General features: G+C 40.5%; 1 protein-coding gene and 1 long non-coding RNA gene across 6 annotated transcripts in view; one reads left to right on the forward strand and one right to left on the reverse strand.

Moving 5' to 3' along the window:
- The window catches only part of IQCK (IQ motif containing K), a 130345-nt gene that overhangs the window by 45927 nt on the left and 56987 nt on the right, over positions 1-27431 (reverse strand). For 4 of the 5 annotated variants that reach the window (XR_005360869.1, XR_005360868.1, XM_038540211.1 and 1 more), the window contains exon 7: positions 24543-24627. Coding sequence is in view for 2 of the 5 variants with exons in the window: in XM_038540211.1 (XP_038396139.1) it covers positions 24543-24627 (85 nt within the window). In the remaining 3 variants the exon portion in view is untranslated. Of the gene's footprint in view, positions 1-6428; positions 6619-24542; positions 24628-27431 lie in introns of all 5 variants that reach the window. The other variant, XR_005360870.1, reaches the window with a different exon arrangement.
- Positions 1-27431, forward strand: part of LOC119872190 — a 59447-nt gene that overhangs the window by 23296 nt on the left and 8720 nt on the right. The window lies entirely within an intron of this gene.

The following is a 27431-nucleotide window of genomic DNA, read 5'->3' on the forward strand; positions in this document are numbered from 1 at the left end:
TAAGTCAGAACTGAATAGAGAGGTGGGGCCAGGGGTCTGTATTTTAACAAACTCTCCAGATGGTCCTGATGCTTACTGAAGTTTCAGAAGCATGACTTTAGCCTATTCACTTAATTGTTTTCATTTTTATAGGTTGTACTTTGTTCTTTTTCAAATATGATTCCTTTTTTTTTCTTATCACCCTGTTCTTTCAGTAAGGTTTGTATTCTTCAAAAAAAAATTTTTTTTAGGGGTGCATGGGTGGCTCAGATGGTTAAGCATCTGCCTTCAGCTCAGGTCATAATCTCCATGTCCTGGGATTGAGCCTCAGTCAGGCTCCTGGCTCAGAGATCATCTCCCTCTCCCTCTGCTTCTCCTCTCACTTGTGTTCTTTCTATCTCAAATGAATAAATAAAATCTTAAAAATAAATAATTTTTTTAGTAAATCTCTATAATCATCTTAAACATACTTATTTCATAGTCTCAAATTGCCATTCTTGAGGCCTTAGATTTTCTTACTGACTCCTCCCACCGCCTCCATTCCTTGTTGGTTTATTTTTTATTATGAGCTCATAGTCACTGAGGGCCTTAGTTCCAATTCTAAGTTTGCTCAGGTCTGAGGTCATGTTTTTTATCCAAGGGTCAAGACAAGTTTTGTGGGTTTTTTTAAAGTTCAGATTATAAATATTTTTGGCTTTATGGGCCAGTCTCTGTCCCAGTGATTCATTACAGCACAAAGGCCACCATAGACAATATGTTTTTTAAAAATGGGCATGGCTGTGTTGCAATAAACTAGATTTATAAAAACAGCCAGGGGGCCAAATTTGGTCCATGGACTATATATAGATTATCAACCCCTGCTCTCATCCTTGAGTGGGCATTAGAACGGGAGCCCTCAGTTTCCCTTAGTGTTCTTTTTTTTTTTTTTTTTTTTTTTTTTTTTTTTTAAAGATTTTATTTATTCATGATAGTCACAGAGAGAGAGAGAGAGGCAGAGACACAGGCAGAGGGAGAAGCAGGCTCCATGCACCGGGAGCCCGATGTGGGATTCGATCCCGGGTCTCCAGGATCGCGCCCTGGGCCAAAGGCAGGCGCCAAACCGCTGCGCCACCCAGGGATCCCTCCCTTAGTGTTCTTTACATCTTTCTGTATGAGTTATATACCATTATTGCTTTAAGACAATCCCCTGGGGCACCTGGGTGGCTCAGTGGTTGAGCATCTGCCTCCGGTTCAGGTTGTGATTCCGGGGATGTGGGATTGAGTCCCATATCAGGCTCCCCACAGGGAGCCTGCTTCTCCCTCTAAGTCTCTGCTTCTCTTGATGTGTCTCTCATGAATAAATCAATAATCTTAAAAAAAAAAAAAGACAATCCCTTAAACTTATCTGATGATATTGAAACCACTTAGGGCACTGGGTAAAAATAGACTCTTGGGCTCTTGCCTTTTAGGTTCTGATTCAATCTGTGTGACATGGAACGAACATGTTGGTGTGTTTAGCAAGAACTCCAGGTGATTCTAATGGTCTGAAAGCTTTGAAACTCTGCTTTAATGGAAGAGAACATGAAGAATGAACTTAGTGTTGGGAGACCTACTGCTTTACCATGTGTGCATTTTTCATCTCAGTTCTTACACGGTGCCATGTCGATGATTGCAAATTCTGAAAATCAGAATCAAGAAGGACAGCTTGGGCTATTTGTGTGCAGTCAGGAGACAGGATCTGTGTGACTCATGAACAGCAGCTGCTTTTTGGTGGGGTAGGCTCTTCAGTGCAGTTCCAGAAAGGCCTTCTCCCAGGAAGCCACACCTATTTTTTTTTTTACTGAAGTTCCTTTAATAATATAAAGTCATATCGCAGAACATACTTGGAAAAAGCGGAATTTCCCCCAACACCCTGATGATGACAGTTGAGATAAAGTTCATCCAACTTTTCTTGGTACATGTTTACCCAAATAATCAGGGAATGATTAAGTTGCAAAGGCATTTAAGGGATTCGATGAACTTTCCAATGATTTACAAATTACAACCAAGTGAATGATGCCAAAGACTGTATTATGGCGTAATGCTTTGATCTTTTTCTTACCACAGATACCCGGAACTGACATTTAGGTAGTTATAGCTGCCCAGATGTTTCTAATGTGCAGTCAAGGTTGAAAGCCACTGCTCTACAGTGTGGACAGTTAACCCCTCCACCAGCAGCTCTCAGAGTGTGGTTCCCAAACTAGCAGCATCAGCATCTCTTGAGAGCTAGTCTGAAATGTAAGTTCTCAGGCCCTATTCCAGTCCTACTGATTCAGATACTCTGGAGTTGGGACCCAGCAATCTGTGTGTTAACACAGCTTCCAGATAATCCTGACATAATCTTCAGTTTGAGAACTATTGCACTGTACCCCAGTGAATCACAGCTCACTGGATCCCTGACCCTTTGAAAACTATGCTATTCTTCTCATTAAATGGGGGAGTCTTCCCCCCAACTCTTTTGAATCTAAGTGAGCCTCATGACTTGGTTTGACTAAGAGAAGGTAACTGAAATGCTGCTGTGCAAGTTTCAGAGTCTAGCCTTCAAGTAGGCTTGATGCTTCCATTTTGGGAATGTTTCTTCCATAATGTAAAGAAACTGGTCTGACCCACTGGAGGATGACAGGCCAAGTGGAAGAGAACTGAAGGGCCCCAGACTTGGGCATGAGGCACCCCCTGGACCTTCCAGCTCAGCCCAGGAGATCATCTAGGCAGAGTACACCACCATGCTGCTAGAAAGGTCCATCATGGCCAAGAAGTGACCACTGAAGGGGGTGCAGATGAGGCTGGAGTGCCAGACCCAGAGTCCCAGCATGGAGTTGCGTGGAGACATCCCATCAACTGTGGGATATCCCCATGTAGCTCTCAAATGTTGTGTTCACCATTAAATGCACCAACTGAATGCAACCACATGAGTGAGTCAAGGAGAAATAGCAGAGGAACTACCCAGTTAACCTACAGGACTATGAAAAACAATCAATCACTATGGTTTAAGTCACTAAGATTTAGCAGTAGAAGGGATCAGATTACAGCTATACAGTTTACCCATAACTTTGCCTTCAAAGGAAATTGATTAGCCCTTTAAAGACAAAGACTCTAGAAAAGTTGTGAATTTGGCTGGTACTAGTTTCCAGGTACATCAGATACACCTCATACATATGGCTGGCTTCAGGGGCATTGCCCTGTGCAGTCACATTGTTTTAATACTCTGGCTGTCACCATCCAGAAATTCTTAAAGCTTTGAACAAGAGACCCAGCATTTGTATTTTACACTAGGCCTGTACATTCTGTAGCCAGTCCCACCAATACATAGTTTCTTGATTTACTCCTCACAACACCCTTCGAATTTGGTTTATCAGCTTTCATCACATATTTGGGATACATTGCAACTGAACAAATAAAAAGGAGAGTTTTGAAGACAGTCTGGCTAGTTGGCAAAGCATTTTCTGGGCATATTAAGAAAAATACGCTTGCAGATATAAGCTGGAGCATACTCAAGCACAGGACCAGGCAGAGGGAAGGGGAAGGGTCTGGCCTGGGAAGCCAGGCCCCAAGCAACCCAAACTCACTATTTATAGTGCTGTGGCCTATTTTGGCCTGCTGGATGGCCCTGAAAATTGCCCTGAGAACTGGGCCTGGGAACTGATGATGGAAATCAGGCACCTTTATTCTGGGGTATTGCTGGAATCATGCTGGGTGCAAAGATCTTTCTAATGAGCTCAAGGACATTTTGCAAAATGGGATCTCCTTTGATAGCATTTTCTTTAACAGGGAATTTTGAAAAATTAAGGCGAATCATCAGGAAATGATCAGGAATATTAGGGAAGAAAATGCATGGATCAGACCAAGTCAATAAAGAGCTAACTCTTACGAGGCCCTAATCATGTAACCATGTGTCAGGTGCTATGCTAAGCACCTGACATGCACCATTTCCTTTATACTCTCACATATAACCCAGTGAAGGCAGCACACTATTATTATTACCATTTACAAGAAAGAAAACAGAGGCTTAGGAAAATTAAGTCACAGGGTTGATAGCCAGGATTCAAACCTGCATCATGCACATGCATCTGCTACCAAGGCTGTCATCTATAGCTCTGCTTCTCAAACCTACACATGCAAAGACTTATCAGGGAATCTTGGTAAGATACAGATTCTGATTTGAGAGGTCTGGGGTGGGGCCTAGATGATTCCCCTGGTCTTTGAACCCCAATTTGAGTAGCAGGGATGTAGACATTATAAGTTTTCCTGCTTCTACTTCTATCCTCCTAGTTTGCTCTCTCTACAACAGCCTGAGTTATTGTTAGTTTCCCTTGCTGCATAATGAATAACCTTCCAAAATTTGGTGGCTCATAACAACAACGATGAACACTTATCTCACAGTTTCTGAGGCTCAGAAATCCAGGTGTGGCTGAACTGGGTGGTTTCAATTCAAGGTCTTTCATGAAGTTATAGCTAAGATGCTAGCTCCACCTGAGAAGGCTCACTCACATAGCTATGGGCTAGAGGTCTCCATTTCTTGTATGTGGGCATCTCTGTAGAGCTGCTTGCGATGGTGACATGGTAGCTGGTTTCTCTCAGCATGAATGACCCAAGGAAGAGAGAGAGAGAGAGAGAGAGAGAGAGAGAGAGAGAGAGAGATCGACACCAAGGCTGCAGTGTCTTTTAGAACCTAATCTGGGAAGTCGCACACGATTATTTCTGTCATATTCTATTAGTTACACATATCAACCCTGGTATAGTTGTGGGAAGGGATGCCCTAGGAATGTGAATACCAGGAGGTGAAGATCATTGGGGAGTCATCGTGGATGCTGGCTTGATGAAAACTAAGTGATAGCATGTCTTCATTGCTTCAGTGCTTCATTGATGTTGGTTGGGCTTGTCCACGTGACTCACTTTGGCCAGTGGAATGTGTGGGGAAGTGGCATGTCCCCAGGCTAGGCCTTAAGATTCATTACGAGTGTTTTTCTTCTTAACCCTTTGAGAGCTTTTGATCTCTGCTGTAAAAAGAGTTTGCCCTTGGTAGATTACTGATCTCAGTAGAATGACCAATCCTAGACAAAACTACATAGAACTCAACAGCCTTGATCCAAGTGTAGTCAAACCCAACCTAGAACAACTGAAACCTGGCTGACCTATAAGCATGTGAAGAGACTATAAATGTATGTTGTAAGCCACTGAGCTTGGGAATGGTTTGTTAAGTACATTATTGTGACAATTGCTAGCTGATACACTTCTTGGCATTATATTACATATTTATTTATATCTGTTTATAGTCTATTGCAATAATGCAAGCTCCATGAGGGCGAGGACTTTGTCTTACTCCTTGTAGTATGCCCAGCATCTAGATCAATGCCTACCTGCCACATAATAAGTCCCCAATAAATACTAGTGAATGAATATCAGTGAATGAATTGATCTACTGTGGAGCATGCTTGCTTAACCGCTATGCTATACTGCCTTCAAGTTAGCCTAAAAAATTGCAAAGTATTAAAAAAACAATGGTCTTGAACAGGAGTTCTAGGCAGCATATCCTTTACAAAGAAAATGTGACTCGCACCAAGTTGTCTGCCATTGTCTTTGTGCCAGTTGCCATTCCTCCTCACCTGGGCCATATCAGAAGTCATCCAGAAATGACAACCAACCCCTCCCTGAGAACGGAAGTGCTGCTTTAAATGACACCGGCTCACCTGGCTGGGCAGCTGTCCCCAGAGGGAAGCCAGAGAGATAGCTAATGACACATACAAAGGGAGGAAATGCACCCCCACCCCTGCCTCCAACAGCTGCACCAGGAGACACCCCTCTCTGGAAAGGAGGAAGAGGAAGTCAAGAAAGCAGTAAAGCTGACCAACAATCCAGGGAAGCCAACCCTCACAAGAAAGCAGAAGGAAAAAGGCTGCCCCTTAAGTCACTAATTATTGAACTTGCTGAGGAAATAGAAATCAGTACCGATTCCTAAAGTTTTCCTTGGTCTTGCCACCTCAGGGCTCACTTTGTGTTGGGAGTATTTTGAAGGAGCAAGTGCTTGGCCAAATTCCTACCTACCAACTACATTAGTAGTGTGTCTTTCCTTCAAATACAAATGCTCAGGCTAGATCTACGTGTGCTTATGTGGAAAGCTATCCTCAATGCTAAATGAAAGGCAGGATGCAGGCTATAGAGTGTGAGCCCATACTTCTAAAACATATATCCTATGTTTATAAAAAACACAACATAATATATATGTACTTAATGTTCATATATACAGAAGAAAAACACTAAAAAGATACACACCAAGCTGTTAACAATGTTTTTGCCTGTGAAACAGGAATGGAGAATTCCACGTTTAACTTTAAAGTAGTTGTTATGGGCTGAATGTGTTTTCCTCAAAATTCATATGTTGAATCCCTAACCCCCAATGTGACACTTAGGGGATGGTAATTAGATGAGCTCACCAGGGTAGGATCCTCATGATGGGATTAGTACCCTCATAAGAAGAAATCAGAGAGCTTGTTCTTTCTCTCTCTCTCTCTCTGCCATGGGTGGACACAGCAAGAAGGCAGCCATCTGCAAGCCAGGAAGAGTGCTCTTTGCCAGACACTGAATGTGCCATCACCTTGATCATGAGCCTCCCAGCCTCCAGAACTGTAAGAAATAAATGTTGCTTAAGCAACAGCTTAAGTCACCCAGCCTGTGGCATTCTGTTATAGCATCCCCAAGCTAAGACATTATTTCTATACTGTTTGGTTTTTGTTTACAATTAATATCTGCTATTTTACAATAAAAATATCAATGAAAGACCTTTTTTCACACAAAGATGGCCATTCTTTTCCAGACCTTTTTGCATACAAAGACGGCCATTCTTTTCCAGACCCAAAGTGACATGATGCTCCTTGCAATATGTTCTGAGGTGGCCAGATGTGGTTATAAAATGACCTCTCGTTTCATATGATGTTTGCCAGTGACAAGGGGCCCTCCTCTCACTTGCTCTGAGGCAAGGACTGGATCAGGGGCTGCTCTGTAATTGTATCCTTGGCGACACGCCTCTGCTTGCCTTGTCCATTTAGTTACATCAGTGTTTACTTTTTTTGCAAATGTGCTGACTTAACCCATTGGGGAGAAGATCACGGTCTATAGCCAGCCATGCCCGGTTCTGCCCACATCCTCAGTGTCTGAGAAAGGCATGTGTTTTTTCCACCTCTCATCTCTATTTGTTTGTTGGTGTCCCAATTACTCTTATACATCAAGCAATCATCTAATAGCACACATAAAATTGACAGAAAAACATTGCTCTTTCCATTTGCTCTTGAAAACCTCTGTCATTTGTTTAAGAAAGAGAAGCTCTGGTACTCTTCAAATAGGAAAGACACTGATAGATCATTACATCCATATTGATACCATTCATTTCTTTGCTTTTTCATGGGTTGCCACTGGAAAATATTTTTATCCTTATGATAATCTGGTGAGCTAGACTGGGCAATATCATTATTCTCAACTTAAAGAGAAAGAAATTGAGATTCCAAGTGCAGTGATTTGTCCTGGATCATCCAACTGGTATGTTGGTGGGTCTTAAACCTGGCTGCATGTTAGTGTCACCTGGGGGGGGGGGGGGAGGTGTCTTTTAAAACTGCCCATCTTTTATTCTCATCCTGACCAGCTCAACAAGAATTTCAGGGGAATGAGGCCTTATTTTTCAGGGGCACCTGGGTGGCTCAGTGGTTGAGTGTCTACCTTTGGCTCAGGTGGTGATCCCGGGGTCCAGGGACTGAGTCCCACATTAGGCTCCTGGAGCCGGCTTCTCCCTCTGCCAATGTCTCTGCCTCTCTCTGTGTGTTTCTTTCATGAATGAGTGAATGAATGAATTAATGAATAAATAAATAAATAAATAAATAAATCTGTTATAAAAAAGAGTAAAATCTTTCCTAGGATGACCCTGATAAACAACAAGGCTTAAAACCACTGCAATCTGTAGTTATAAATAAGCCAGTCTTCTATTAAACTCACATGTGCTAATTCATCACCAAGATTAAGAATTCACTCTTATTGGGGTGCTATAGTGGAATGCTGCTTAACAATAAAAAGGAAGGGCCTACTGAAATACTCAACCACATGGAAGAACTCAAATGCATCAGGTCCAGTGAAGGAAGCAAGACACAAAGGCTATGTGTTTTATGATTTCACTTATCTGACATTCTGGAAGAGGCAGAACCAGAAGAACAGAAATGGATCAGTGAGTGTCAGAGGCTGATGGTGGGGGCAGGGGTTAACTACAGAGGGGCAGCCTGAGGGAATTTAGGGAGATGATATAAATGTTTCTATGCCTCGATTATAGGGGTAATTATACCGTATGCATTTGTCAAAATTGAAAAACTATACACTACGATGGGTAAATTTTACTGTAACGTATATCTTGATAAGCCTCATTAAAACATGCACGGGGCAGCCTGGGTGACTCAGCGGTTTAGCGGTTTAGCGCCGCCTTCAGCCTAAGGCCTGATCCTGGGGACCCTGGATCAAGTTCCACATGAGACTCCCTGCATGGAGCCTGCTTCTCCCTCTGCCTGTGTCTCTGGCTCTCTCTCTCTCTCTCTCTCTCTCTCTCTCTCTCTCTGTGTCTCTCATGAATGAATAAATAAAATCTTAAAACACATGCACACACTTGGGGCACCTGGGTGGCTCAGTTGATTAAGCATCTGACTCTTGAATTCAGCTCAGGTTATGATCTCAGGGTCGTGAGATTGAGCCCCATGTTGGGCTCTGTGCTGGGCATGGAGTCTGCTTAAGATTCTCTTTCTCCCTCTCCCTTTGCCCCTGCCTGCCACTGTCTTTCTCTCTCTTTAAAAAACAAAAACAAACCAAAAAAATATGTGCACACACAAAATGAGATATTATTACACACCCACTAAAATGGCTAATTAAAAAGACTGACCATACCAAGTACTGGTAAGGACACAGAGCAATGAGAACTCTTATACATTTCTAGTAGGAATGCAAAACAGTTTTGTTTTGTTTTAAAAGAGAGAGATGGGGTTCTGAGGACAGTCAGACCTGGACTTAAAACTGTGTGATGTTGGGCAAGTCAGTTAGGGTTTCTAAGCCCTCATTGGTTCATCTACACGTGAGATAATAGTAGTATACACTTGCCTACTTTATAGGATCAGCATAAAGGAGATAATTCTTGTAAAAATGGTTAGTTCAGTGCCTGGCACATAGCAAGTAGCCACAAATACTAGGTTTTGCAATTCTTTTTTTTCTTTTTTTTTTTAGAATTTTTTTTTTAAGATTTTATTTATTTATCTGAAAGACAGAGACAGAACATGAGCAAGGAAGAGAAGCAGACTCTCCACTGAGCAGGAAGTCCAATGCCAGGATCAATCCCAGAACCCTGAGATCATGACCCAATGTCTGAGCCACCCAGATGCCCCTATTTATTTATTTTGAGAAAGAGTGAGAGAGTGTGTGCACATGAGCAGGGGAAGGGGCAGAGGGAAAGGGAAAGAATCTCAAGGAGACTCCCTGCCTAATGGCGAGACTGATTTGGGACTCAATCCCATGACCCTGAGATCATGACCTGAGCTGAAATCAATAGTCGGCTGCTTAACCAACTGAGCCACCCAGGAGCCCCTAGATTTTGCTATTCTTACTATTATTATCATTCTTCTTGTTATCACCGCTTCCAAGCTCATCAAGGGACAGATGAGCTCTGTTTGTAAAGCACCCAGCACTGTTCTTGGCGAGTAGAAGATCCTCAATACAAGTTTGTCAAATGAAAGAATGAACAAATGGGGTCACACATCAATGCAAGGTGTAAGGCCTCTATTTGAGTGGAATTGGCAGAAGGGTTGACAGCAGCCATCCTTGGGAGCATTCCACTTTACATGTTAGAGGTCTAACATCAGGATCCTCAGCCTAAAACCAAGACCTTTACAATGTTGAGAAGTTCCAGAGTTTATGTGTTTGTGTGTTTAAGATTTTATTTATTTATTTGAGAGAGAGAAAGAGAGAGAGAGCACAAGCAACTGGAGCGGCAGGCAGAGGTAGAGGGAAAAGCAGACTCCCCACTGAGCAAGGAGACCAATGCTGGCCTGGATCCCAGGACCTCGAGATCATGACCTGAGCCAAAGGTAGGTCTGAGCCACTAAGAAGTTCAGGATTTTTATTCCACTTGATCACTGGAACATGTATAGGTGGCTTTGACTTCCCTAACAGCTTATAAACATTCTCCATGTGTTAGAAAATGTTCAAAATCAATTTCACTATGTAAGACTCACAAATACTCCCAAGAGAGCCTGAAGGAAAGGGCTCTTTGGGATTCCATCTTTTGGTGGGGAGGTAAGGTGAAATGGACCAAAACTAAATCCATGGGCCAGTAAACACCAAGGAGATTCCGCAAGAAGATAAACCTTTCCATGTGGAGCTCCCACTAGAGGAATCTGGGGCAGAGATTGCTTATCAAATCACAAAGGTCATGACCAGCCCCTCTGAGGCTATCAAGAGATGGCTGTGCATCAAGAGGAAAACCGGGGGGTAATTTGATGCGGTGCCCCATTTTTAGCATTCCTTTTGCACAATACAATGTCTGACTTTTGCTGGCAAAGTCTGCCCACCTGCCAGCAGATATCAGCGCTTGGAAGAGAGATTCCAAACGAAGAAAATCTTTTCTGTCCAAGACTCAGATGTACTAAAGATACCCAAGTAGCCTTCAGCTGACACTCTCCTTTCAAGCCAGCTTGGGGGAATTGTAATTTCCCATAGCACACTTCATTTCTTCGCATTACAAAGCTTGGTACAGAGGTGGTTCCTGAAGGCCAAGGCTAAAATGGTTACACTTTCTCAAGTGTAATCTCTAGGGGATTAACAAGCACAGCTGTTGAGTTCAAGGATCCTGGTACAAAAGCATCTCCCTGCAAAAATCCATGTTTAAGCACCTGTGTAAATCCCAGAGAAGGGTTCTTAAAATGAAACAAAAACAGTTTGTTCTTTATTTTCAAATGCTCTCATTAAAGAGATCATTTAAGAGATTCAGTTATTCACTAAAATATTCATTACATACAGACAGTGTTCTAGGGGCTGGGGATATGGGATGAACAAGTCAAGCAACCTCTACCCCTTCTGGAGCTCACGTTCCAGTCAGGGTGACAGGCGACAGACAAACAAGTGACTGTCCAATATAATGTCAGGTCATTGGTAAGTGATAGACAATAGAGCACAATGAGAGGCTGGAGAGTGATGAGTGGGTGCTGTTTTAGAAAGAGTGACCAGGGGACACCTGGGTGGCTCAGTGGTTGAGCGTCTACCTTTGGCTCAGGTCGTGATCCCGGGGTCCTGGGATCATCTCTTGCTTTTCCTTCTTTTTTTATTGTGGTAAAATACACATAACATAAAATTTACCACCTTAGCCATTTTTTAAAAAAGATTTCATTCACCCATTTGACACAGCAAGAGAGCACAAGCAGGAGGAGCGACAGGCAAAGGGAGAGGTAGAAGCATGATCCCCACTGAGCAGGGAGCCAGACTTGGGACTGGATCCCAGGACCCTGAGATCCTTACCTGAGCTGAAGGCAGATGCTTAACGGACTGAGCCACCCAGGCACCCTCCACCTTAACTATTTTAAGCATACAGTCCAGTGGTATTAAGTCCATTCACACAGTTGTAAAAACATCACCAGCATCCTTCCCCAGGGCTTTTTGCATCTTGTAACACTGAAACTTTGTAACCACTGAACACTAACTCCCTATTTAACCTCTCCCCAGCCCTTAGCACCCACCCTTATGCTTTCTGTCTTTATGAGTCTTCACCATTCCAAGTACCTCATCCAGGTGGATTCATGCACTATTGGTCTTTTTGTGACTGGCTTATTTCACTTAGTCTTATCCATGTTGTAGCATATTACAGATTTCTTTCCTTTTTAAGGCTGAATAATATTACATTGCATTTATATACCACATTTTCCTTCTCCATTTATGCATCGATGGACACTTGAGGTGCTTCCATGTTTTAGATAGTGCCAATAATGGCTATGCTAAACAAATATCTATTTGAGACCCCACTTTCCATTCTTCTGGAACACACACCGTTTTTTATTTAGAATCTTCAGAATGCTCTGAAGAGAGAGATGCCAATATTTCTCCCCTGCCTTTTAAACTGTCAGCTGATCCAATAGGTTTTCTCTAGTGAAGTCTAACACATGTGCTGTGAAAGGCTTTCTTTGTTCATGATATCAAACTGTTCTCCAAATAACTTATGGTCTGTTGTTTCTCGTTAATTAAGACTGTAACAGGAGAGCTATACACAAAATAATCAAAGCTCCTTGCAACCTAAAATATTATTTGAACATAAATATCTAGTTCCTTTCTAAGCACACACACACACACACACACACAGCCCTAAAAAGGCTCAGGAATAATAGTGTAATGAGGCCAAATTTGGACTAAAGAAGAAAAGAATACAAAAAGTATCATGGTACCCAGAAATCAGTGGCATTTCTATACACTAACAATGAGACTGAAGAAAGAGAAATTAAGGAGTCAATCCAATTTATAATTGCACCCAAAAGCATAAGATACCTAGGAATAAACCTAACCAAAGAAGTAAAGGATCTATACCCTAAAAACTACAGAACACTTCTGAAAGAAATTGAGGAAGACACAAAGAGATGGAAAAATATTCCATGCTCATGGATTGGAAGAATTAATATTGTGAAAATGTCCATGCTACCCAGGGCAATTTACACATTTAATGCAATCCCTATCAAAATACCATGGACTTTCTTCAGAGAGTTGGAACAAATTATCTTAAGATTTGTGTGGAATCAGAAAAGACTCCGAATAGCCAGCGGAATCTTAAAAAAGAAAACCATAGCTGGGGGCATCACAATGCCAGATTTCAGGTTGTACTACAAAGCTGTGGTCATCAAGACAATGAGGTGCTGGCACAAAAACAGACATATAGATCAATGGAACAGAATAGAGAATCCAGAAATGGGCCCTCAACCCTATGGTCAACTAATATTGGACAAAGCAGGAAAGACTATCCACTGGAAAAAAAGACAGTCTCTTCAATAAATGGTGCTGGGAAAATTGGACAGCCACAAGCAGAAGAATGAAACTAGACCACTCTCTTTCACCATACACAAAGATAAACTCAAAATGGATGAAAGATCTAAATGTGAGACAAAATTCCATCAAAATCCTAGAGGAGGACACAGGCAACACCCTTTTTGAACTTGGTCACAGCAACTTCTTGCAAGATACATCCACGAAGGCAAGAAAAACAAAAGCAAAAATGAATTATTGGGACCTCATCAAGAGAAGAAGCTTCTGCACAGCAAAAGAAACAGTCAACAAAACTAAAAGACAACCTACAGAATGAGAGAAGATATTTGGCAATGACATATCAGATAAAGGGCTAGTATCCAAGATGTATAAAGAACTTATTAAACTCAACAGCAAAGAAACAAACAATCCAATCATGAAATGGGCAAAAGACATGAACAGAAATCTCACAGAGGAAGACATAGACATGGCCAACACACACATGAGAAAATGCTCTGCATCACTTGCCATCAGGGAAATACAAATCAAAACCACAATGAGATACCACCTCACACCAGTGAGAATGGGGAAAATTAACAAGACAGGAAACAACAAATGTTGGAGACGATGTGGAGAAAGGGGAACCCTCTTGCACTGTTGGTGGGAATGTGAACTGGTACAGCCCCTCTGGAAAACTGTGTGGAGGTTCCTCAGAGTTAAAAATAGATCTGCCCTACAACCCAGCAATTGCCCTGCTGGGGATTTACCCCAAAGATACAGATGCAGTGAAATGCCGGGACACCTGCACCCCGATGTTTATAGCAGCAATGTCCACAATAGCCAAACTGTGGAAGGAGCCTCGGTGTCCATCGAAAGATGAATGGATAAAGAAGATGTGGTCTATGTATACAATGGAATATTACTCAGCCATTAGAAATGACAAATACCCACTATTTGCTTCGACGTGGAGGGACCTGGAGGGTATTATGCTGAGTGAAATAAGTCAATCGAAAAAGGACAAACATTATATGGTCTCATTCATTTGGGAATATAAAAACTAGTGAAAGGGAATAAAGGGAAAGGAGAGAAAATGAGTGAAAATATCAGTGAGGGTGACAAAACATGAGATACCTAACTCTGGGAAATGAACAAGGGGTAGTGGAAGGGGAAGTGGGCAGGGCGTTGGGGTGACTGGATGATGGGCAATGAGGGGGGCACTTGGCAGATGAGCACTGGGTGTTACGCTATATGTTGGCAAATTGAACTCCAATAATTAAAAAAAAGGCTGAAATTAAAAACAAAAACAAAAACAAAAAGTATCATGGTTGAATGTAGGTTTCCAAGTCCTTATTTAAATAATGTTTTTAGGGGCATCTGGGTGACTCAGTGGTTGAGTGTCTACCTTCAGCCTAGGGCGTGATCCTGGAGTCCCAGGATCGAGTCTCACATCACTCCCTGCAGGGAGCCTGCTTCTCCCTCTGCTTATGTCTCTGCCTCTCTCTCTCTGTGTGTCTCTCAGGAATAAATAAATTAAAACTTTAAAAAGAAAGAAAAAGTTTTTATTCCTCTATAAAAAATGATATATTCTTTGTAGATAATTTGAAAAATAGAAAAAAGTAGAGGGCAAAAACATCATCCCTTATCTTACCTCTGAACAGCTATATTATTATTTTATACATTTGTTTCTAGTGCATTATCTACATACCCATATTTTAACATAATTATAAATAATTTACATATAAGACATTTTATTCTTTCTTCACTTAATATACAATGGCAATCTCCATTTTGTTACTATGCTCTACTTATTATTTTTAGTGTTGACAATATTCCATTGAGTAAATGCCCAGTATTTTTTTTAATAATTACTACATTATTGAATATTAATTGTTTTACATTTTACTTAATCTAAAAGTTGCTGTGTGCTTTCAGGAAAGAAACTCTGATTCTGGATTATAACTCTGATTCTGGTAGAGCTTCTACTTATCCAGACTCTAGCTATCACAATAGGCCAGGAGATACCTAGGCCAGTGGGATTAAAAGAAAGATGAAACAAGTGGCCACTCAGTCACCACTTCCCAGACTTCTTGAAGCCGCAGAGGTCTGCTGTATTGGCAGCAAATGGTACTCCCCAGACAGAGTTGTGCAATCGACAACCCACACAACTGGACACATGGTTTTACCTATTCATACCCTCCTACACAGTGTTCATGCAACTCCAACTTCCTTAGACATACTTCATGGTCCCAATCTCTTACTTCTTTCTCTTTTCACTCTTCCATCAACACCTATACCAGAGCACACTTGTATGTATTGCTGATGCATGTAAATAGGTCTAGAGGTTAGTCTCCAGCCTGTCTAGAGGGTAATATAGCAATAATTGACAAAACTCTGAAAAAAGGTGCTTACTTTTTAAGCCATCAATTTCACTTCTAGCAATTAACCTTATAAAGAAAATCAGATAAGTGTGCAAAGATATATGAACAAGGATGTTTTTCATGATATGTTTCATATAGAGAGAAAACTAGAATGTCCAACTATGGTTAAATAAATTACATATCATAGAGCCATTACAATTTGTGAGACAGATCTTTGTGTACTGACAAAGAAGGAGATACCTAATATATCACCAAGGGGAAAAAGCAGGCACAAAACAGTGTTTATCATCACAATTTTGTTTTAAAAAATTCCTATATGAATAGGAAAAAAATTTTTTTTTTAATTTTTATTTATTTATGATAGTCACACAGAGAGAGAGGCAGAGACATAGGCAGAGGGAGAAGCAGGCTCCATGCACCAGGAGCCCGACATGGGATTCGATCCCAGGTCTCCAGGATCGCGCCCTGGGCCAAAGGCAGGCGCCAAACCGCTGCACCATTTAAAGGATGAATACATTTTAAAAATTTTAAAAACTTATATGTATTATCCTCCCCTCTCCCCGCAATGGAAATGTATTACTTGAACAATAAAAACAATAGATACATTTTAGAAAAATTTGCTCCTTGGGGTAGGCTTTCCCTCTCCAGCTATGGGCAAGCCCGAATAGGACAAAGTGGAATGGTTTCTCTGCACAAATGGATCTAGATTTTTATTTTGTGTCAATATCCTCCTTCATGTGCAAGTAATCAAGAGTCTAGAACTTTTTGTCTTGAAAATGATCATCGTCAGGACTCTAGATTGTGATAGAAACCCATCTGGAAACGACTCATTGGCAAAGCTAAATCCAGGTGCTCCAGGCCTTTCAAGGCTCAGCCCCCATCTGAGCTTCCCAGCTCTCTCACCTCTGCAGTCACTTTTCCATCAGGTTCTTCACCCAGTGGAAAGATGTTTGCAAACAGCCTAGCCTCCCAGCCACCCCCAAGCTGCTCTGTCTCAACAACTCCCATGAGACTCCCCGAATGGTTTTACTAGGTGTGACTGGCCTTGCCCATCATGAACTAAACACTGAAGCCAGAGGGATGCAATATTCTAGTGTCCAAGCCGGCACACACCCACCTCTACAGCCAGGGGGAGGGGGACTGTCCAACTCTAAACCTGTACTCTTTGTTGTTTGTTGTTTGTTGTTTCCCCTCTAGGGCGCCCCAGCTCATTGCACAATAGACAAAGGTATAAATGCACAGATTCTCATTGTTCTCTGCAGGTGGAAATTGAGATCTCCAATCTTTTTTTTTTTTTTTTTGCTAAGCCACAAAGAGGCTGCTGGAGCAAACTTGCACTGTATTGTTCATCAAATGAACAAAAACAGTAATGATTGATGGCCTTTGTGATTGTCAGTTGTCACAGTGCCTAGAGGGGGTGTTGATCCTGGCAGGAGGAATGATTGTGTGCCACGCTGGAGCCTAGGCTGAGTTAGACAGAATAAAATAAAACAAATGGGCAGAAGGTATAAAACACCCGAAGATTACTTAGACAGAATCAATATTCTGTGGATTTATCTGGTCTGTGCCTCCTAAATCATTAAAGAAATTTCAATCCGTATGCCCCATGAGAACCTCATTTGAACTTCACAGGAGAGCAGAGTTTTCTCTATTTGCTGTTACCTACAACACCCAGTATTTCAGAAGAAGAGCACTATTGATGTGGTAATGCAGCTTATCACCAATCACACTTAAGGAGAGTGTTCAGAGAACCAGGTCCTTCACAGTATCCAAGCGGCTTTTTTTTTTTTAAAAAAAAAAAAAAAAAAACATTCAGCTTTGCATGTTGAAACAATCTGGCTTTTCTAACCATTAATCTAGTAATTTTGGAAGAAGGAACAAGAGCATGTGTACTCTTACAGATCTGTTTAATATCTGGTAATAACTACCAGGAACCTATTTATAAGGTTAATTATAAAGTCACAACTATCAAGAATGGTTCACTACATGTAGCTCTTCACACCACGTGACATTTCTTTTAATGTGGTCGGTTAAAATATATTTTTATGAAATGTCCAGCTAGTTTTATGACAACAAGTGAGGATGTCAGATTTCTGGATTTTAAAAGTTCCCATCAAGAATATTACTCAGTTAAAAAAAAAAAAAAAGAATATTACTCAGTTTTAAAGAGGAAGGAAGTTCTGACACATGTTACAATGCAGATGATAGCCAGTCACGAAAGGACAAATACTGTTCAGTTCCACTTATAGGAGGTATCTAGGTAGTCAAACCATAAAGACAGGGCTGGGGGAAGGATGACATAGGAAGGAGTTATTGTTTAGGGTAGAGTTTCAGTTTAGAAAGATGAAAGAAAGTTCTAGAAATGGATGAGGGTGATGGCTGCACGACAAAGTGAATGTGCTTAATGTCACTGAACAATACGACCAAAACATGGTTAAAATGGTAAACTTTATGGTATGTATATTTTACCATACAAAACAATTGTGTGGGGACTATATTTTTCCCTCACAGTGTTTAAGAAAGTACAAGTAAAGGTTTTCATTAATCGCAAAACCTTCATGGTAAGTGTAATTAAACTATGTAGGAGTGTGTAAGGAGAGAGAGTTTGTGTGAGTGCTGGCTGTGACAGACCACTTCTCAAACTCTTGAAAATCCCTTTTTCTGGTCTTAGGGCATTTTTGTTGTTACTCACAAACTCAGACCAGAAATCAAGAACTAGTGTCAGAAGAACACATGGTTAAAAGGTATAAAATGGCTTGTTTTGTATTTTTTCCCATAATTATTCATTCATAAAATTTACCCTTTTATTTTTTTTTATTTTTTAAGGATTTTATTTATTTATTCCTGAGAGACACACAGAGAGAGGCAGAGACAGTCAGGGAGAAGCAGGCTCCCTGCAGGACCTGATCCCAAGGACCCCGGGATCACGACTTGAGTCAAAGGGAGACGCTCAACCACTGAGCCACCCAGGCATCCCTAGGAATTCACCTATTCTGGACATTTTATTTAAATGGATCATATGGCCTTTTTATGTCTTGCTCCTTTTACTTAGCATAATGTTTTCAAGATTCGTCCACTTTATAGTGTGTATCACTACTTCAGTCCTGTTTATGGCTGAATAACATTCCATCACATGGACGTACCACATTTTATGTACCCATTCATTGGTTGGTGGACATTTCAATTGCTTCCCACATTTTGGATATTGTGAATAATGCTTCTATGAACATTCATGTACAAGTGTTTGCATGGACACATGCTTTCAATTATCTGAAATATATACCTAGGAGTAAGATTACTGAGTCATGGAGCGGTGACTCAATGTTTAGATTTTGGAGGAACTTCCAAACTGATTTCCAAAGTGACCACATCATTTTCCATTCTCACCAGCAGTGTGTGAGCCTTTCCAAGATCTCTATAGTCTCACCAAAATTGTTTTTGCCTCTTGGATCCTAGCTATGCTGGTAGGTGTGAAGTGGGATCTCACTGTGATTTTGCTTGGCAGTTCCTACATCTTTTCACGTGCTTATTGGCCATTTGCATATATTCTTTGAAGAAGTGTCTATTTGAATCCTTTGCCAGTTTTGTAATTGGGTTATTTGTCGGGCTGTGAGGATTCTTTATATATTCGGGATATTAGACCCTCATCTGATACATGATTTGCAAATATTTTCTTCCATTCTGTGGACTTTTTGCTTACTTGATGGTATTCTTAAGAGTCAAAAGTTTGGGGGGGGGTTGTTTGTTTTTGTTTAAGAGTGTATTTATTTATTTGATAAAGAGAGTGCACATGAGCACAAATGGGGTAGGGGGAGCAGAGGGAGAGGGAGAAGCAGACTCTCTGCTGAGCAGGGAGCCAGACCTGGGGTTTGATCTCAGGATCCAGAGATCATGACCTGAGCTGAAGGTAGACTCTTAACTTGAGCCATCCAGGAGTCCCAAAAGCTTTTTTAAAGATGTATTTGTTTTTATTTTAGAGAGGGGGGAGGGGCAAAGGGAGAAGGAGAGAATCTCAAGCAGACTCCTTGCTGAGCCCAATGTGGGCCTTGATCTGACAGCCCTGAGATCATGGCCTGAGCCAAAATCAAGAGTCAGACACTTACCTGACTAAGCCACCTAGGCACCCGAAAAGCCAAAAGTCTTTTATTTTTATGAAGTCCAATGTATTTTTCTTCTCTTGTTGCTTGTGCTTTTTGTTATGTAAACTGTTAATACAGTAATGAAAATTTACACCTATGTCTTCTTTTCAGACTTTTATAGTTTTATCATTTTCATTTAGGTCTTAATGAATTTCAGATTAATTTTTGTATATTGTATGAGGTAGGGGTCTACCTTTATTCTTTTGCATGTGGATATTCAGGTGTTCCAGCCACTATATGTTGAAAAGACTATTCTTTCTCCATCAAATGGTCTTGGCACTCTTGTTAAAAATCAATTGACCATAAATGTAAGGGTTTATTTCTGGACTCTCAATTCTATTCCATTGATCTATGTCTGCTCTTATGCCACTAGTGCTTGATTACTATAGCTTCATATTAAGTTTTTGCAATAGAGAAGTGTGAGTCCTCCAATTTTGTTCTTTTTCAAGCCTATTTAGGGTCTCTTACATTTTCATATGGATTTTAGGATCTGCTTTGTCAATTTCTTTTTTAAAAAGTCAGTTGGGATTTTGGTAGAGATTGCATTGAATCTGCAGATCAATTTGTACTGTCATCTTTACAACATTGAGTCTTCCAATCAATGGACACAGGCTGTCCATCTATTTGTTTGGGTCTTTTTAAATTTCTTTCAGTGATGTTTTGTAGTTTTCAGCATAGAAATCTTGTACTGCTTTTGTGAAGTTTGTTCCTAAGTATTTTATTATTTTTGATACTATTACAAATGGGATTATTTTACTAATTTCATTTTCAGATTGTTCATTGCTAAGTACATATAAACATGATTAATTTTTTTGTATATTAATTTGGTATCCTGAAACCTTGCTGGACTTTTTTATTAGTTCTAATTTTTTATTTTTTTAGTGAATTACCTAGAAATTTCTGTATAGAAGATCACATCTATATAGAAAATAGAGATAATTTTACTTCCTCTTTTATGATTGGAATGCCCTTTATTCCTTTTCTTGCCTAACTTTCTTGGCTAAAACCACCAGTGCTGTGTTGAACTGAAGTAAAGAAACTATCTTCATTTTGTTCCCAATCTTAGGGGGAAATCATCAAGTCTTTCACTCTAAATATGATGTTAGTAGTGGAATTTTATAACCACTCTTTATCAGGTTGAAGAAGTTCTTTTCTATTCATAGTTTGTTGAGTGGTTTTTTTTTTTTTTATCATGAAAGCCTGTTGGGTTTTGTCAAATATTCCTTCTGCATCCATAACATGGTTTAAATTAATTTGAAATTAATGAAAATCATACTGTAGTCTCTTTGTACAACTTTGTTTGGTGTATAAAAGGCTAACAGTTTCCCTAAGTCTTTCTCAGCTACCCTGAGTTACCCACTATTGTCACATTGTTCTGTTTCCTTTCAGGTATTTTCCTGCCCTGTGTGTATGTGTGTGTGTACCTGTTGAAAATATACAGTATGGTTTTTTTTTTTAAGCTTTATTTGTTTATTTGAGAAAGAGAACACTCAAGCAAGCAAGTTAGGGGAGGGGCAGAGGGAGAGAGAATCCTTTTATTTTTCTGGGGAGAGAGAATCCTGAAGTAAAATCCCTGCTGAGCACAGAGCCCGACTTGGGGCTCAATCCCAGGACCTTGAGATTGACCTGAGCTGAAATCAAGAGTTGGCTGCTTAACTGACTGAGCCACCCAGGTGGCCCTATACAGTACATATTTTATATGCACAGTACAATGGTATTTTATATACCATTGTTTATTAAATGCTATTTCCTCTCCTTGAGATACCATCTTGTTCCCAGGTGATATTCCAGTGTCCCATCTTTCTTATTGTAAGGCTGAGATTAAGTCCCTCCTTTTTTGTGAAAGCTTCTGAGGCATCCTACATATCAGACATCTTTCCTCCTGGCAACAACTTAGGATCTTCCCCCCCACCCCACTTGGTACCCTTTGGTTATATATGTATACAATCCAGGAGATTTTGGATTTGAACAACCTGAACTCTCACACAGAATACATTTATCCCTACACATCTTTTGTACCATAAGGAACATTTCTAGCTATTGTGTTATGACGGTATTATAACAAGTTAAATTTTAAGCCACTCTGACATTTTTTCCTATGGCAGTGTTTGTTGATGTGATGAGAGCTGAATCCAGCTGTCTTTCAAACTACAGACAGTCCCCAACTTACAATGATTATACTTTATATGAAGGTTTGAAACCTATATGCCCTAAGTAGAAACTGTACTTCAAATTTTGAATTTTGATCATTTCCTGGGTGAGAAAAATGCTGTTCAATACTTTCATGATCCTAGGCAGTGGCAGCAAGCCGCAGCTCCCAGTTAGCCATCTGATCACTAGGATCAATAACCAATACACTGATGACCATTCTGTAGCCATACAACTATTCCATTTTTCACTTTCAATACAGTATTCATTAAGTTACATGACCTATTCAACACTTTATTATAAAGTAGACTTTATAGGGGATGATTTTGCCTGTCAACTAATGTAAATGTTTTGAGCACATTTAGAGGGTAAGCTAAGCTATGATGTCCAGTGGGTGGTGTAGTAAATGCATTTTCAACTGACAATATTTTAACTTACAATGGAGTTATCAAGGATGTAGCCTCATGAAAAGTAGAGAAAGAGCTCTATGTTTTTCATGCTGTGCCAGTAACACAGGCCCCCTGTGTATGAAAGTCTTACTGCATGGAAGAATCAGGGACAGAAGACCCCCTTTTACTGTTAACATACTGGTTATATTCCAGGCTTCTGAGTATGATTTGGTTTGAAGAAGGGCTTTGCTGTTTTAAAGAAATCTTAAAATCCTATTTTATTGCATTTTGCTCTTACTGTTTCATTAAAAGGATCAGAAAATGGGAAAGTAAAACAGCTAATTCCAGTGACACAAAGTATAAGTCTTACAAATGAAATATACTGACAACAAAGGTGGAACTCAGAAAGCATGTGGAAGCCAAGATTCTTTCACCTCAGTTGGGCATCACTGAACTTAAGCTAACCTGCTGATGTTCAATTATGAAGGGAAAAGACCACATATATAAAATATGTATGAAATGCTGAAAACCTAGGTCATCAAAAATCATATCTAATTGTGGGGTATAATAGAGGGTTTTATAAATGGTTTTTAACTCTTTGGGAGTAAACTGTTCCTTATAATGTGCAAGTCTATTATTTAACCTCCACACCTGACTTCAACCCATGTGTTCAAGAATGTGCCATGTCCAAAAGGAGTAGAATGACTGAACGATATTGCCTGAGACAGTAGTAAGCTCCTTATAATAGAGGACAGTCCCATTTAATGGTCATTTAACAAATATTTTGATTGTTGACTTATTAATGATATTTTTAGAATAAATCTAACTTCTTCATGGAGAACCATTTGCTGGTGTGTTCACCTCAGCCTACTTCTCTTGTAGTAACTCTGACAAGTGCATCAACATGCATCTTTGGTCTCCATGTAAATCCAGAGACTTTTCCCTGTGGTGATATTTACTACCCCTGAAATCAAATCTGAACTCATGCCACTGATGTTTAACACCCAGACTTGGGTGGAGATGTGCTTCTACCCAGAATAGGAGCTTCATACTCTGCCAAAAAATTGAAGAGGATGTATACTTTTTAGCACAAGATACATATGCCACTCTCATATGTATTTGGTAAGAATTAAAAAAAAATTTTTTATTTATTTATTTGAGCACAGCAGGGGGAAGCAGCAGAGGGAGAAGGAGAAGCAGGTTCCCCACTAAGAAGGGAGCCCAATGCAGGACTTGGTCCCAAAACCCCAGGATCATGACCTGAAAGGAAGGCAGATGCTTAACCGACTGAGTCACCCAGGCACCCCTTTTTTTTTAAGATTTTTTTTATTGAAATAGAGTGAGCAAGAGCACAGGCACGAGTGGGTGGCAGAGGGAGAGGGACAGGGGGAAAATAATTTTTCAAAGTACATCCTTCTGAAAGGCCACATGACAATATGGATCAGGAACTTTAGAAATGAACTCATATTTTGACCTAGAAATTCCATTTCTAGAATTCATCCTACATAATCAACCAGACAAATGTGCAGAGATGGCTGCACAGAGATATCTATTATGGCATTTTTTATAATAATTATAAACTGGAAATAACCAATGGCTAAAAAAGACAGATTTCAAAAGAAAAGATTACTTCTAGCATATGATATATGTTTATATGTTATTCCATCTTTTAAATTTTTTTTAAAGATTTTATTTATTTATTCATGATAGTCACACAGAGCGAGAGAGAGAGAGAGAGGCAGAGACACAGGCAGAGGGAGAAGCAGGCTCCACGCAGGGAGCCCGACGTGGGACTCGATCCCGGGTCTCCAGGATCGTGCCCCGGGCCAAAGGCAGGCGCCAAACCACTGCGCCACCCAGGGATCCCTCTTTTAAATTTTTTAAACTTTATTTTTTATTTACTTTTTTCATTTGAATTTCAGTGTAGTTAACATAAAGTGTTAATATACGTTTTAGGTATCCAATATAGCCATTCCACAGTTCCATATATGACTTGGGGCTCATCAAGATAAATGTACTCTTACTCCTCTTCACCTGTTTCACCCATCCCCCACTCTATCCATTAACATTTTTAAGGTTTGGAAAAATTTCCACCAAAATGCCAACAATGATTATTTTGGGGTAACAGTGACTCAAAAAATTTTATTTGCTCCATCTGAGTTATCTGAATTTTCTATTCTTTTCTAAAATAAACACAGCTATTGCTCTCTGTATGTATATAATATTATTTTTTAGGTAATAAAGGTCAGTCAACCCAACATTATAAGGCTGGAGGGTACTTTTAATGATAATTGGAAAATAAGTTTTGGTAAAAATTTTGAATCACTCTTTGAGATGTATTTTATATCAATCCTATTTCTGAGGTTTGGACGTTAGCTATAATACCCTGTTTCAAATTCATCTAACAGTTTTCCCATGGGCACTCCACATCATGAAAATTCCCCATCAGGCCAAATGCCATAATTGCACATGACTCTTACCAGATAGGCTCTCCAGAAGGATTGAATGCTCAGCGCTGCCTCTTCTTCTGTCAGCAGGAGGGAGAGTGGGATCGGCGGCCGTGGGCTGAAAAGCAATAAAATGGTCATATGCCCATGAGAATCCATTCTTCAGTCTCGGCAAAGCCCTTTGACAACATAATGGCCTCTCTGATTAAGTGCCTCATCCATTTCCATTCTTAGAAAGCAACAAAGCAACAATGCCATTTTTGATAGAAAAGTTTAGGCTTGAGTTCGCATGTTTTATTTTAAAATCGGAGATGGATTCATTTTCTTTTGTTTTTTAACCAGCATAGTCTTAAATCACTGTTAGCCTGCTCCACTTTGAAAGGCTCAGGCTGCTAAAGCTGCATGTCAGTCCTAAAGATGAGGCACCCATAAGGCTATGTAGACATAAAACAAGAGACAAAGTAGGAATGACTTTTAAATACTGCACTATGACTGAGACATAATAAAGGGATCTTCTCCCACCTTTCTACTGAAGGGAAATTAAGTAGTTCATCTCTTTCCCGCAGGCAAAAATATTGGAATTTATCTCTGATAAATTGCGTGCTCATTCCCATTTAATGTGGCTTAAATTCAAGCATATTTTTAAGTTAAATTCTGCTGCCACAGTTTAATAGGCAATAAAATATCTCAAGTGCTAGGTCAGTTGACACTGTTAGCTCTTATGGGATTTTTCAGATTGTGATGGGATGTTTGATCATAGATACCTTTTTTAAATAATCATGGCTAAATAAATGCTCTTTTCTTTTTCTCTTTTTATCCCTCTAAAAGTTTCATAGAGATACTAACTCCTGAAAAGATCTTATAAGTATGACTTAATTCTGGTTCCTTATGTTCATCTAAAGCACAGTTACCTCTGAAAAGCCAAGTTAAGCCTTTTTAGATATAGTACAAAGAAATAAACCTCAGGAAGGATGTGGGTCACTTGGAGACTGCTCCCAGGGAAGGTCCCCAGAAGGTCCCCAGACTTTGCAAGTGAAGGGTTCCTAAGTGCCCTGGCCTCAAGATTCTCCCTAACAACAGCCATCATTTGAGTTTATAGTAACTTCCATTGTGCAAAGATGTTGACTAACCTACCCAAGATCACACAGCTTGTAGGTGCCCTAGCTGGGATCTGAGCCCAGACCCACCAGATCCCAAAGCCTAGGCTTCCATCTCAGTGCTATGCTGACACCAGACCTCCACTGGTTAAACACTCACAGATTCCAAGCCTGGCTCAGACTACAAAGCTAAGTGGCAACATTACATGATTCTCCAGGATGTGTGGTTTTATTTCCCTCTAAATTCTGATTTTTAAAATAACAACTTATATTTGTTTTTGTTTTGTTTTTCTTTTTTTTTACAACTTATCTTTGTTACGGCATTTTTGTTTGAATGAATGAATGTGCTTGTGAGTTATTCCAGAATCAAAAAATTGAAGCCCAGAAGAATCTTGGTATTATTGTGATCATTTCAAGGGAGTGCGGTGTTGTTGCCAGGTTCTGGGTCTCAGGCTGGGCAGGTCCCTTCAAAGAGACCAAGTAAAGAAGATTCTTCTACTTCTTTGGAGAGATACTTAGACCCTCAAAATGACAGCATTGTTCAAAATCTTTCACTAATGTTCTGCTTCGGTTTTTATTTGTATGATGTGGTGGCCTTTTAAAATTTTTGTTTGGTTCTCTTTCTGTTTTCACTTCTTCTTGCCTAATATCTGGGTCTCTGAGCTGCAATGGAGCATTCATATTTTGCTGGAGGCCTGCCACCGGAGGCCCTTCGGCTCCTTGCTTTCCACATTAAATGCCTGTACTCATCCATTGTCCTGATTCTTTGAATCTCAGTTGTGTGACACCAAGGAATCACACCCCTGAAGTAATTCTCCCTCACTGGTTAAAGGTCAATGGTTTCTACAGAGACTTTGGTGTTTCTAAAGAGCTCTTGGTGTGCTGGCAATGGATTTGTGAGACTAACATTATCCTGCATTAATGCTAGCTGATATTTACTAAGAGCCTTCTGGACTCCCCTCCTGTAAGCATTGCTCCTTGTGTTCCAGTCATCCTGGCTCTTTCCAGCTCTTCAAAAGTGCCCTTCCACCTCAGGGCCTTTGCAGAAGGGATTTCCTCTGCCTCCAATATCTTTAGCCCCCCCAGCTGGGGGTCCTGTGTATAGCTGTGCAGGTTGCTGCTAAAAGACACCCCCCAGGTAGGCCAGTAGGAAACCCAGTCCATGCTCTTGACGCTAAGCCACTCTCAGGGTATGGGGCGCATCTGCCCCACAGTAGGGGCACCTTTTCCTAACTTACTCCAAACCTTAAGGTTCTAGAGGAGGGAGCTGACCCTTCTTCCTCCAGGCTCACTCTTACTCTTTCTTCCAATTATGGAAAGGTGTTCTTTGATTAAGTTAGGACCCAGTGGAGCTCTGTGTAAGTTTCCTTCCTAGTCCTTGGCCCAATTTGGAGATATAAATCTGTGTGGTTATCTAACAAATGCCCCGATCCTCAACTGGACTGAAACCTCAATGAGGGCAGAGACCAGGCCTGTGTTTGCTCCTCTTGGTAGTCTCCACACTTTTTTTTTTTTAAAGATTTTATTTATTTATTCATGAGAGACACAGAGATGGAGGGGGGTAGAGACATAGGCAGAGGGAGAAGCAGTCTCCATGTAGGGAGCCCGATATGGCACTCGATCCCAGGACTCCAGGATCATGCCCTGGGCCAAAGGCAGACACTCAACCGCTGAGCCACCCAGGGATCCCAGTCTCCACACTTAGGAATTATTCCAGAATCAAAGAAATCAAAGCCAGAGAGGACCTTAGGGGTAGTGACACCATTTCTAGTGGGTACTTGGTGTTTGTAGAATGAGCCTCTCTGCCTGACATAGCTTCCTAAGC

Source organism: Canis lupus, chromosome 6 (genome assembly GCF_011100685.1).
Source record: "Canis lupus familiaris isolate Mischka breed German Shepherd chromosome 6, alternate assembly UU_Cfam_GSD_1.0, whole genome shotgun sequence".
NCBI classification, from domain to species: Eukaryota; Metazoa; Chordata; class Mammalia; order Carnivora; family Canidae; genus Canis; species Canis lupus.